Source organism: Cotesia typhae, unplaced genomic scaffold (genome assembly GCF_013202065.1).
Source record: "Cotesia typhae breed Kobodo isofemale line unplaced genomic scaffold, CoteBio_Ctyphae contig_26, whole genome shotgun sequence".
Taxonomy (NCBI): Eukaryota; Metazoa; Arthropoda; class Insecta; order Hymenoptera; family Braconidae; genus Cotesia; species Cotesia typhae.
Window position 1 is genome coordinate 3703500 of NW_027423732.1, and position 12683 is coordinate 3716182.

The 12683-nt window shown below is 29.9% G+C and overlaps 1 protein-coding gene across 1 annotated transcript; it reads right to left on the reverse strand.

The window, feature by feature from the left end:
• Positions 1-6630: 6630 nt before the first annotated feature.
• On the reverse strand, positions 6631-11532 carry LOC141525494 (uncharacterized). Its single transcript, XM_074240008.1, has 9 exons — positions 11443-11532; positions 11191-11325; positions 11030-11119; positions 10586-10952; positions 10331-10515; positions 10104-10266; positions 9821-10017; positions 9433-9748; positions 6631-8631 (listed from the first exon to the last, which is right to left on the reverse strand). Exons 1-9 carry the CDS (start codon positions 11530-11532, stop codon positions 6782-6784), a joined length of 3393 nt encoding a protein of 1130 aa, XP_074096109.1. The 3' UTR covers positions 6631-6781.
• Positions 11533-12683: the final 1151 nt, after the last annotated feature.

The following is a 12683-nucleotide window of genomic DNA, read 5'->3' on the forward strand; positions in this document are numbered from 1 at the left end:
AGTAAAAAATTTTGCGTCATTGCGTCAAAAATTTTTATGTTCAATATTTAACACTATTTTGTGTTGATTTAACATATTAATTGTTAAATTTACACATAAAAATGTTAAATTTACACATAAAAGTGTTAAATATCTAACACAAAAATTTTTAACATTAAATTTTTTGACGCAATGACGTAAATTTTTTACTGTGCATTGAGTATCGTTCGAGGCTAAGCTATTAATGCTTGGACAAGGATCAGCGCCTTATTATCAGCCTATGAATGGCTCACCATCGACCGATCTACTAAACTCATAGCAACGACAAACGATCATTAGACGTTGCTTGGCCGATATGATAAATTTTCTGCTATGCATCTCCTCTAAATATCACATCAGCTGTTTCTTAAATTTTATTTACTGGCATTATTGAATATTTATGGGAGATAACAAACATTCTCAAACGTATAAGTTAGGTGATAAATTTACCGTTTTTATTAGAGAAAATTTTTCAATTAGTTATTCATTAATTACTCATACAAATTGAGAAAATAAAGTAGCTATAAAGTGAATTATTGGTAGGCATTGGAATAAAATACTTGTTGATCATTTAAATAGCTAAACTGAATTCTTTCTGTTAACTACGGCATGCAGCGCAGTTGGTAATGTTCGAGACTTCCACGCGGACGGACCAGGTTCGATTCCCATCGCATTTTAATCTTAAAATTTTTTTCAAAGAATTTTGATAGGCTCGCCGCTCCTATGCAACCCGAGGCTGAAATTAAAAATCTACATAACAATACGACTAAAAAAAAATCAATAATTTCGCGATACTTCAGCCTGACTTAAAAATAATTTTTCTGTTTGAATATGATCAGCCGATGGTCAGCCGATGCTCGGTTATTATGCTCGGCCTATGCTTAGTCGCCAGTCTTGGGACGATGTTAACATCCGATACCCAGCCAGCCTTGGCCCAATGAAAAATCCGATTCTCGGCCGATCATCAAGGATCGGATGCCTATCATCGTCCAATGATCGACCGATCCTTATTCTTTGTATGGGTAGTATTATAATGTTTAATTTGCAATTTTCGAATATCTTGAATTTCATTTCAGAGCTGCTGACTAACATTATAAATAAAATAATGTCTCCACTTGTACAAGAGCAAAAAAATAATAATGTTCAACTTAAGTTATTAACTAAGACTGTTAATGATTTAAAAGGGTGCGTTATTGACACAAAAAAAGCTTGTGAATTAAACAGCACTGCAACAAGCTCACCAATATTATTTGATACTGAGAATGATTGTGGAATTGAGTTACCTTGCCAAAAACTCGCTGATTTCGACGAATTTAAAAAAAAAATTGAAAGAAGAAAACTTTCGTAAAATAATTGTAAATATTTCATATCATTCTTTCTTATATATTTCTCTATATTTCAGAAATTTTATTAAAAAATTTTTTTTTCAGATGCGTAAGCTTTTGATGCAAGTTAATACTAATTAAGCCATGGTTAAGAGTGTTGGAGCGATGATGAGGCCGATAATGTCACGTGAAGTAACTTTACTTTATAATTTGAAAAAAGCAAACGATTTGAAAAAGAAATTGTTCATTGAAACGCAACTGTAGAAGACTTTAGAGGTAGGTATTTTTTCTTAGGTAGACTAATAATCTTGTTGGTAATAAATTAAGTTTAATTATTTGTTTTTTGCAGGGATACTGATGCAAAAGTTTTCTAAGTCAGAGAACGATGCGTTGCCGGAATCACTCGTCACCTCTACCATTTCAAGTGTCCTCAGTCATTGTGGAGATATTTGGGAGGGTGGCCGCACAAGTAGGAAGAAAATTAGTGCACAAAAAAAAAACAGAACAAGATGAAGCACATCGAAAAGACCAAGAAAACGATAAAGAGACTACTCAAAAAGAAGGGCACAATGGGCATACAGAAAGTTAAAAAAATCATATTTTTTCTTAATTTTTTATCTTATTTTCATAATTTTTTATTAACTATTTTTTTTTCTTTTAATTTATGGTCATATTATTCAGAACAATGCATATAATTAAATGCTAGAAATAATACAATAACTTTGGTGCTATGTTTAAGGATTTTTGTTATCAAATTGTTAGTAGTAGCAAAATCTATTACCAAATTCAATACCAAATGTTATTATTTAATGCTAAAAATAATGCAATTACTTTCTTGAATCGAAATAGTGAATATAGTAACTATTCACTATTTTTGCAGTGCGGAGTCGATCACTAATTCAAATAGTGGTATATTTTTCACTACTAAATAGTGAATAGTCACTATTTCATAGTCGACAGTCACTATTTCGATTTAAGAGAGTACATTGATGCTATATTTAAGGATTTTTTTACCAAATTGTTAGTAACAGCCAAATCTGTTATCACATTTAAAACGAAATGTAATAAGGTATTATATTATATTAGTTTTGTCATCAAATTTTACTATTACTATTATTATTATTATTATTATTATTATTATTATTATTATTATTATTTTGTTATTAAATGCTCAGGGGGGTTATCCCCGGAGTCCGATTCTCCGAGGGCCCAGCCTGAGCGCCATCCGTTACTGCTGGACCACTCCGCACAACAAGGCGGTTAGTGATCACAGCAGGCCAAAGTCATTTCCCTTAAGAGACGGAGAGAACCAAGTATAACATCCTTCTGCATCCTAACTGCCAAGAACTCAGCTTTTGATGAACAAGCTGGAACTTTGGCAAGTGAGGATACAAAAGACTGTTTCATCCCTCCAAGGACGCCAACACTCAGGACGACAAGCTTGACACGGTGACCTGGGTAAAGTTTGCCAATTTCAAACAGGAGATCCTGATATATTTGTCTTTTGTGCTCTTCTTTGGCTGAGATGTTATATTCAGCCGGGGCCGAGAACTCAATGACATAAATGTCACGAGTAGCCTTGTCGAAGAGCACAATATCAGGTTTGTTGTGATCTTTCCGCCGGGTTGTTGCAAATGGCATGTTCCAATAAATGTTGCAACTGTCATTCTCAACAACCTGGGGAATATCTCCTGGCAGATAAGGCAGCACTGGTGTCACGTCAATACCGTAGCAATGACGAAGATAGTAGTACAGTACTCTCAGGGCAGCATTGTGACGCTGTATGTATGCACCTCTCGCCAGCACTGGACATGCCGACAAAAGGTGCATAAGCGTCTCCGGATGTTGTTTACACCTCCTACAGGACGTGTCCGGAAGCTGCACCTGGAGCACCTTGCTACGGTCCTCTAGAGTGTTAATGACACCATCTTGGCAGATTATTATTATTATTATTATTATTATAATTATATGCGAGCTTACAACTCGGCATGCCAACTTCGGATCGAACCACCGCCGAACTTAATTTTTTAGTCGGGACCACAATTTAATATATCACCACGATCAATTATATTTTCGCCACCAATAAAGTTTCTACTATTGGGGGTAGCAGAAGCAAATTTCCATATTTCTTGGATAGACACACGCATTTTTATTTTTATTTTTATTCACAACGTGTACTTTAACAGATTAGCTGGTACTATAATCCTACAATCGCTAGTTAGGTTTTCTATCACCAGACGGCTAAATTGTAAGCCACGCCCCTCCCACAAATCCAAATATCTATTTCCGGTATGTATAACTCGCAGACCTTATTTCCCTACCGTAGTAAAATAATGCCTATTCGCAAGATTTTTGAAAAAAATTTCATTTTGTGTTTGATTATGGTGAAAATTGCCATTACTCCATTAAATTTCATGGCTAATGTATTAATTTAAAAATTAATGATACATTGCAATAATCAAATGCATATTTTTCTATTTTTTTCAAAATCTCCCTTAGCTAAGCCTTATTACCCGCCGGTACCTTATATTAAAATAAAAAATTTTTCAATTAAATGCACGGGCTATTAATGTATTATTATTAGTGGTAAACTGATGTAACTCGATCATCGGCCAACTATTGTTACTCATTCATAAGCCAACCATAGACTGAATAACTGTATAATACTGGTATTTCAATCATTTGCAAACTATTATAAACCATTGCAAACCCTTCATCGGCCAGTCATCGGTAAAATTGTATGCCAGGCGGATCCTACTAGGAAATGACCATTTCAATAGACTTTATTATGCATTCATGGTTATAAACGATGAAATTTCAGATTGAATTTTGCACACCATCTGAAATCGGTGCTGATCTAGAGATCATAACATAGAAAATCGAATTCCCCATACAAAGAACGGTGATCGGCCGATCATTAGGCTATGATAGCTGTTCGATCCTCGAGCATCGGTTGAGGATCAGAATCTGTATAGGAGCAAGACTCGCTGAGCATCGGATGTTAACATCAGCCCGAGATTGCCGATTGATTATCGGCCGAGGATAGTAACCGAGCATAAGCTGAGAATAGTTATCGAGCATCAGCCGAGGATAGTAATCGAGTATCGGCCGATCGTAGTATACAAGGATTATCCTATTGTAGCTGCCGAGGATTGGCCTATCATAGTAATTAAGTCTCGGCCAAGGATATCGGCCAACTGATGATCAAGTGCAGTTAAAATGAAATTTCTAAAATAATTACATAGTACAAATATTTACAGAAGAAAGTATATATTTTAGAATAGAAATATAAAAATTAAATAGAACAAATTTTTGAATCTTAGATAATATCATCATAGTATGTAGTAGTAAAATAGCTATTATAATAATAGTAGTAATAATCGTTATAATCATAATAGTAGTAATAATTGTTATAATCATAATAGTAGTAATAATCTTTATAATCATAAAGTAGTATTAATAGTTAGAATGATAATAGTGATAATAATGAAAAATTTTCTTAAACTTCATAATTTAAGCCCGTTTTCGCTTACTGCCATCTCTGTCCCCAAAGTTTGCCAAAAATGACCCAACGCTCGATCTCAAATTTTTAGTTTGGTTCGAGTTACCGAATTTTCTTTGTATAATATCTGAAATTTATAATATGTTTTGTAAGTAAATAAATACATCGTGGGACAAATGCTAAAAGAGCGTATAAAAAAAGGTTTTTTTGCCATTTAAATGAAAATCGTTGAAAACGTCAAGATCAACATAAAATATTTTTTTTTTAATTACTAACATCAAAAAAGTATTAAAAAATTTTTATCTTATTAAAAAACATTGGTAAAAATCTCTAAGAGTAAAGCTAGATCAAAATGATATTGAAGAATATGAAAATTAACTGTAGCACAAAATTACACAATGGATTCATGCAAAATAAGATGGCACAAATAATTTATACACCGTTTTGTCATTTGTCAAGCGTAATATTACAGAATTTGAAAACATAATTAAATAAAATTAACCTGATAAACATACATATGTTTTAGTCGCACTAAAATTTAATTTGCCCTCACCACGAATCATACGACCAGCTCCAGAGTAGAACTGTTGCACTTCTGTAGTAATAACCTCAGACAGTGTCTTTCGAACGCAAGTATTAACATCTTTCTCGCCATTTCAGTGAATTTTAATTCAATATATTCTTTAGATAAACCTGAAATTATAACCAATAAAATATCAGTAAACATTGTAAATAGATGATGTGATAAATTTTCAATAATCCAGTATACCCAAAAAGTATCAAAGTAAACAAAATTACAAAATTTATAGAACATTTTAAGAAAAATACCTAAGATTAATCAACTTATGAACATAAAGTTAGCCGACATCTAAAAATTTTTATAATTTTTTTTATTAAAAAAATTATTACAAAAAATAAAAAAAAAAATTTCATTTGTAAAAAAGTTCAAAAACTATAAGTGCAATTATTTTAAATTAAAATATTTTTAGTTCTAATTTAATAAAATAAGCAAAATAAAAAAATCAAAAATGTCGGCTAACGTCATGACAATAATCAACTTGTCTAATTCAATAAATTATAAATTTAAATAACAAACAATAAGTAAACAAATTAAATCAAAAACTAATGATTAACACTTACCACAATTGCTACAAGCACCGTCGTATGTCATGTCTGCATTTATCTCAGGCAATCTTTTCATGGAAAAAAAATGTTAGTAAATAATACTTAGATTCTCATTATTTTTTACTGATTGAAATAGTAACAGCGCACCTAGCCCAAATATTGGTAAATATTACAGAATAAAAGTTAGAAAATTAATGAGTCATTAAATAAAAATATGTAAACATGGAACGCGGAAAAATATAAACATAAGAGGAAGTTTTTCTAGTTTAACTCAGTAAAAATTATCATTCTCAACGATATTGTTTCTAATAATGATCAGTTGTTGGTGAGAGTTACAATACTAAAAATTCTCATTCAAACTATACATTTTAACGTGTCACTCAGTAAAAATGATCAAGTATAACGTGTATAGTTCTACGAGGTAGAGTTTAATTTATATTCAAATGAACAGTAAAAAATAAAATCTCAAACATGAAACTGTACTGTTTCTAAAAATAAAATGAGATAATTATATAAATCAAATTTTTGTATTTGAAATCATATTAGTTTATTCTAAATTCAATAATTAAAAAATAAAATTTAACACTTAAAATTTTAATAATGCTAATAATAAAGAGTAAAAGTTGATCAGGATTGACAATAATGCTCTCAGTATTTATTTTATACTATTTATATATTTATTAATTAAATAAATGAATAAAGTTTTTCGTATACAAACAATGTCTTATCACCTAAAAAAAAAAATTTTTTTTTTACATAACTTTTTTACATAACATTTATAATGAAAAATAATTATGAAATTTTTTTAACTTCACCAATAGTTTATTACATAATTTTTTCCATTTGATTGCTTAATCATATATGAGATACCATCAATATCAATCAAGGAATAACAACAAAGTTCATGACTACTTAGATCAACGCAGTATGCTTGGAAATGCGAATCAAAGTATAAATATTTCAGCTGACGAGAAATAAAGTAAATCATTTCATTTTTATAAAATAATATATATTCAATTTGTGAAAAAGACGGATTTGCATCTGTCAACATCATAATAACATCACCAGGATATACATTTTTTCCTAAGCAGAATACCCACTTTAAACAGACTAGGTCCTTACAATCTAATTCAGAAGGTAATAATTTGTTAACTTCTGTAAAGTTTTTTAAATTATCAATTGAGTCTTGCTGAATAGGACCTGGTTCTGGTAGACATGTACCCACAGATTTTGTGTATAACTTATGGTGTAATTTCAATTGATTTTTAAGGGCTAAGGTATAGCATAGATTTTTTCGAGAAGTAATAGCTCGAGCAGCTATTTTAGATTCCCGATGAAAGCTTTCTCCTCTCATTGACCAAAAATGAGTCACTGGACCTGCCAATTCCATAATCCTGGGATAATGGATTAACAAATGGTGCTTTGGTTTTAATTTTCTTTTAAAAATCCTCTGATACAAATCTAAATGATCAGCAATGAGGATGCGCAATACATCTGGACATCCTACATGAAAAACTTTTCCTAATAATATATTTAGAATTTCGTTGAGGGTAGTATACACGTGCCAAATTTCATTTTCTTCAGGAATTTTATCTCCAAGTATTAAACCAAAATGTCTTATCAGACATAAAGTTTCTGAAGCAGACAATTTTAACTGATGCTGCTTTATATTAGTAGGAATAATCTCAAGTGGTTTATTTTGACGCTCGTTGCGATTGAAAGAAAAAGAATCAATTCTGTTATTTAAAAACTCAACATCGATGATTTTTTCATTGAAAATATAATGATGCAATATTTCTACCAACTCATATTTAACTACTCCTTCCAGCAAATCATGCATAACATCAACACTGAAATTAGATGCTACATGAAAATTAGCTACACTATTCCAAATACATTTTTCTTTTACACCATAATTTTCATGATCAGGATCATTGAGTTTTTTTATCAAAGAATCATAAGAATCTTTTGTTCGAATTAAATCAGCGGATTCTGTGATAGCTGTCCAAGAATTTTTTCTATCTATAACACAACATCTACACCAATAAGAGCTATTAAAAGATTCTGTATAACCAAGTATTGAGTTCAGGCCCAAATTATCACCTAAAATTAAACTTAATGCAAAAAAGATACGCTTTTTTCCTGAGCTAGTTTCAATAACAATACCTTCGTTTGCTAAAAAATTAAGTTCATCTATTACACATTGAAACACTCTTTGATTCCCAAAAATTTTACGGTGCAACGTATTGAAGAATTGAAATAAAAATATGTTGTCTAATTTACTGTATAACTCAGGAGGTAAACAAGGAAGAAAAACATACAAAGCACCAACTTTCCCACCATCACCAGCGTGGCTTCCTAGGCAGTTATTAGATTCAAAATCATCAAAGTAAATGAACAATGGAAACACTAGATCATTATGATGGTATTTAGAAAGTATTTCAGACCATAAATGCCCTTGAATAAAATTAGATACACAATCAGTATTTTCTTTCACATATTTCATATACAGGATAGTCCTTTCAAAAATATTTGGAAGCTCAAAGAAAGCTTTTAAGACTTTACGCATTGGTATAAATTGCGCATATACATCGTGTGTATTTATTTTCGTGATTCCAGCGACTGCACTAGATCCAGGGATTGATCCAAGTAAAACTTTTTCTGGAAGGAACAGCGTACCATTTTTTCTAAATTTTTTAAATATCAAATGCTCTGATTCAAGATCATCAAACGGATTTTTAATTTTTGTAAAAACATTATTTATAGCAGATACAACACTATCAGAAACATTATTATCATTTAAAATATTATTAGTCGCATCTACTATAGATTCAACAGCACTTTCATAAAATTTATTAACTTCTGTTATTCTTAATTGAATTTTATTTCGCGAGACGTCTTTTTCAGAGTACCATTTTGAAGTTAACTCATAAGCATGCTGTTTAATGTTAAGCTCAGCTAAATCTTGTTTAAAATGTACTTCATCTGTACTATTACAAAGTGAAAAATTTTCTTTAATAAAATTATTATAATTAGACTTATGAAAATTCAGAGGATCTTGAGTACTGGAATCGTTGGTACATAATGTATCATCATTATCAATAAAAATGTCTTCACTCTGAGTAACAATATTTAAATCTAGTTTATCACCTTCATTACTTATTTGTTTAATCTCATGAGAATGTTTTTGTTTTAAATGTTTACGAAAATTTTTTATATTATCAAACTTGCGAGTGCAAGTGCCTATACACTGAAATGATTTTAATGAATTATTGTTTAAGTGCTCATAAAGAACATGATTACTAAACGCAACATTTAGAGTAAATATTTTTGAACAAGAACATGCATATGACATCTTAATAAATTATTTAAAATATTAAAAATATAAGAATCATAAAGTATAAAATATAAATTAAGACAAATAAAATAAAAAGCTCTAGTCGAAATTAATACTGAGCTCACCAATCAAAGAGGTGACAGCAACTGGGACTGAAAGTTTTTGTTTTTCTTCAAATTTAAATAAAGCCAATTCTATGAACTGCCATACAGTCTTAGCTTCTGGTGGATAATGTGCATTCAAAGAATAATATGATTTGAATGCTACTTCTAAAACTTCAATACTTGACTGAAAATTATATTGCACTTCATCAATAAATAAATGATACGAAATTATATTTTCAATAGACCCTACAACAATAGGTCTCGGTTGAAGTGAAAGACCGTAGGTTTCCAAAGTATTTTGCAATCTCTTCCAGCTGGTTAATAAATCATTAGATGCCTGTATAAAAGAATCATTCATAATTAATTCATTTTTTAATAAAAATTTATGGTAAAATGAAATAACACAAACCTGGACTTGAAAAAAAAATCCTTCACGGGCTTCAGATTTTATAGGATTCCACCTTTTCTCAACAACTTTTGAAGTTGATTGAGTTGTTTTACATTTTTTCCTCTTATGAGATATACTTAGATCATTTTGTTTTGCTATAAGACGTGGTTTTGGAAAAACGGCCGAAAGAATTAATAGTATGGCTACATCTAGAGCATCTGTTCCAAAATAATGATATATATTAATAATAGAACAAGTTTTTTAACTATAAAAATCATGTAAACTAAAATTTGTATCAACTAACCATCTTTAAGACTATTTAATTGTAAAGACAAAGCTAATAAGTCTGGATCTGATGGTCTTCTAGAGCTAGTAAATAAATGCTTCAGTTGATTACGGACGAAAGGCCAATTTTCTTGAAGTGCAGTTTTCTTATGAGGATATTTTAAATCAAAATCCAATTCAAGCTAATAAAAAAAAATTTATCAAGTCAAAATATATTACTATAAGATAAAAAAATAAATTATTTACCAAAGTATATCCATTGGTTTGTTTTAAACAAGGAAATTGAATGAAGTAACTGTTGATTGAACAATTCAAAAGTTCTTTTTGTCTTTCATCATAACTTGTAATCCAGTGATCAGTTACACTTTTCCACGGTTCAATATATGTTTTCAAAAATTGTATGCTTTCAGAAGGGACATTGTTCGTAATATCTATATTAATAATTACAGCAATATTAATATTTGAAATTACTATATAATTATATCAAATTTAAATTCTAACCTGTAGGTGTTTCTAAGAATACAGTCTTTGAAGTACTTTGTTTTAAGTACTGTTTTCGCAGGTAATTATTACAGGACAGTAATATACCACGTGCCGGTTGGACTACTCCACCACCAATTGTTACATGTGGTGTAAAATAGGTGTTAGGTAGTTCACTACTAAACAATTCACTTATTTGTTTAGCTAATTCTTGGTATCGGCCTGATGGGAGATTTTCAACTGAGTTTTTACCTTCATGCTCTTTTTGAATAATTAGTCGACCCAACAAATTTCGAGTGGGTTTTGTGAACGTTTTATTAAGCTTGTAACAATTTAAAATATTTAATCCGTGCGGGTGAGATTTAAGCTTTTTCAACAACTCTGGTTCCTGGAAAATGTCAGTAAAATAAAAAAAAAATAAACACTAAATTACATCAAAAAAATTTTTGACAAATTTTAGCAAACCTGGTTCTGATCATAGTCATCGTTATGTAAATACTTTAATAAATTAAATGAGTTGTCCAAAATTGGAACTGGATTAACTGAATGATTGGTCTAAAATAAAAAAATAAAAAAATGTGTTAGGAAGGAAATTTAACGAGTTCTTAAATTAAAAAATTACTTACGTTATTATAAGTTTCAAACAGTGGCGTCGTATCTTTTGATGAACCAGGTTGAGTCGTATCGGTGATTGCTAATAAAGTTTGTGGCAGGCTTAAAGAAACAGCTGAATCTAATTCATGATATGCTTTTACAGAAATCTAAAAATTTTTAATTATTAATTAATGTCACAATTTTTTAATAACGCGGTTTTTATGAGTGGATGAGAAATTTTTTTTATTCAACGGAAGAAACAAATATGAAGATAAACAACCTACGTCACTTTCTACAGTTGGAATCGCTGAAGCTTCAAATACCTGCGTAATATTTGCATTAGGGTTATTATAACTTATCTCAAACTGGTCCATGACTTTTTTTTTTACTGTAGAAATGTTAAATAAAATAAGGAAAAAATTAGAAAATGAAAAACATAAAGTATAGCTTAAAATTTGTTGCCTAATTTTATTGAAAATTTTCGTTAAATAATTAAAAAAAAAACACCAATACAGCTATGACTGTCTATTGAATAAAAAAATATTGTAAAAAAATTAATAAATAAATATTGAAAACAATAGAAAAAAATTTATGGAAACATTATGTATGTATAAGTGTAGTATGTATAATCGTAGTCTTTAAGAATGCGCAACCATTATAAACTAAACAAACATCAGAAACAACGACATACACTTGGTTTTAATATGTATTTTTTTATGATTTATTTTTATACTGTATAAATTAATTACTCACCTGTATAAATTATTCTCTGATGTATATTTTATTTTATTTTATTTCACCACAAAAATACTCTTGACCAACAATAACCACTGCTTATAACTGATCGCACAAACTCACTGATATAACTCATCCGCGTTGATGCAAGTCAAGACTCAAACAAAAGAAATAAAAGTAGCTGCGCAGTAAACTAATAAAAGGAAAAAAAAAACACATTCCAACCGATTATTAAGGAAAAGGGGTATTGGGTCGTATTACACCGTGACAATATACTAACTCAAATAGTAAAAAGTGCTGAGATTGAACTACACTTTCTACTGATTGGAGATATTCAATAAATGTAAAGTATGTTTTTACATACTTCATAAAGTAATTTTTCGTAAGCTGAACATCACATATTCTAATTTCAGCTGCTAATTATTACAGATACTTTTTTTGACAAGTGCCTTGTAGATTTTTAAGTTTAAGTATATCAATTTTCAACAGTCAAACAGTATATTTCAACGATTACTTGTTAATAATAGCACTTTAAACATTAAAATCATCATTTTACTGATCGAAACGTCATAAATCATCGAACATATCATAAATAATTAAATGTTGAACTACAATTATTGTCAATCATTTTTTTCCGTGCATCGATTTTTAAAAACTAATCAGCTCTGAAGCTTGAAAAACTGCGTCGATTGCAATCAACGCGATTAAAATCAGTTGATTCGTTCGTGAGATATCGTGAACAAAATATTTGGGAAAAAGTATTTTTCTTACATAATTTCGATATTTCTTT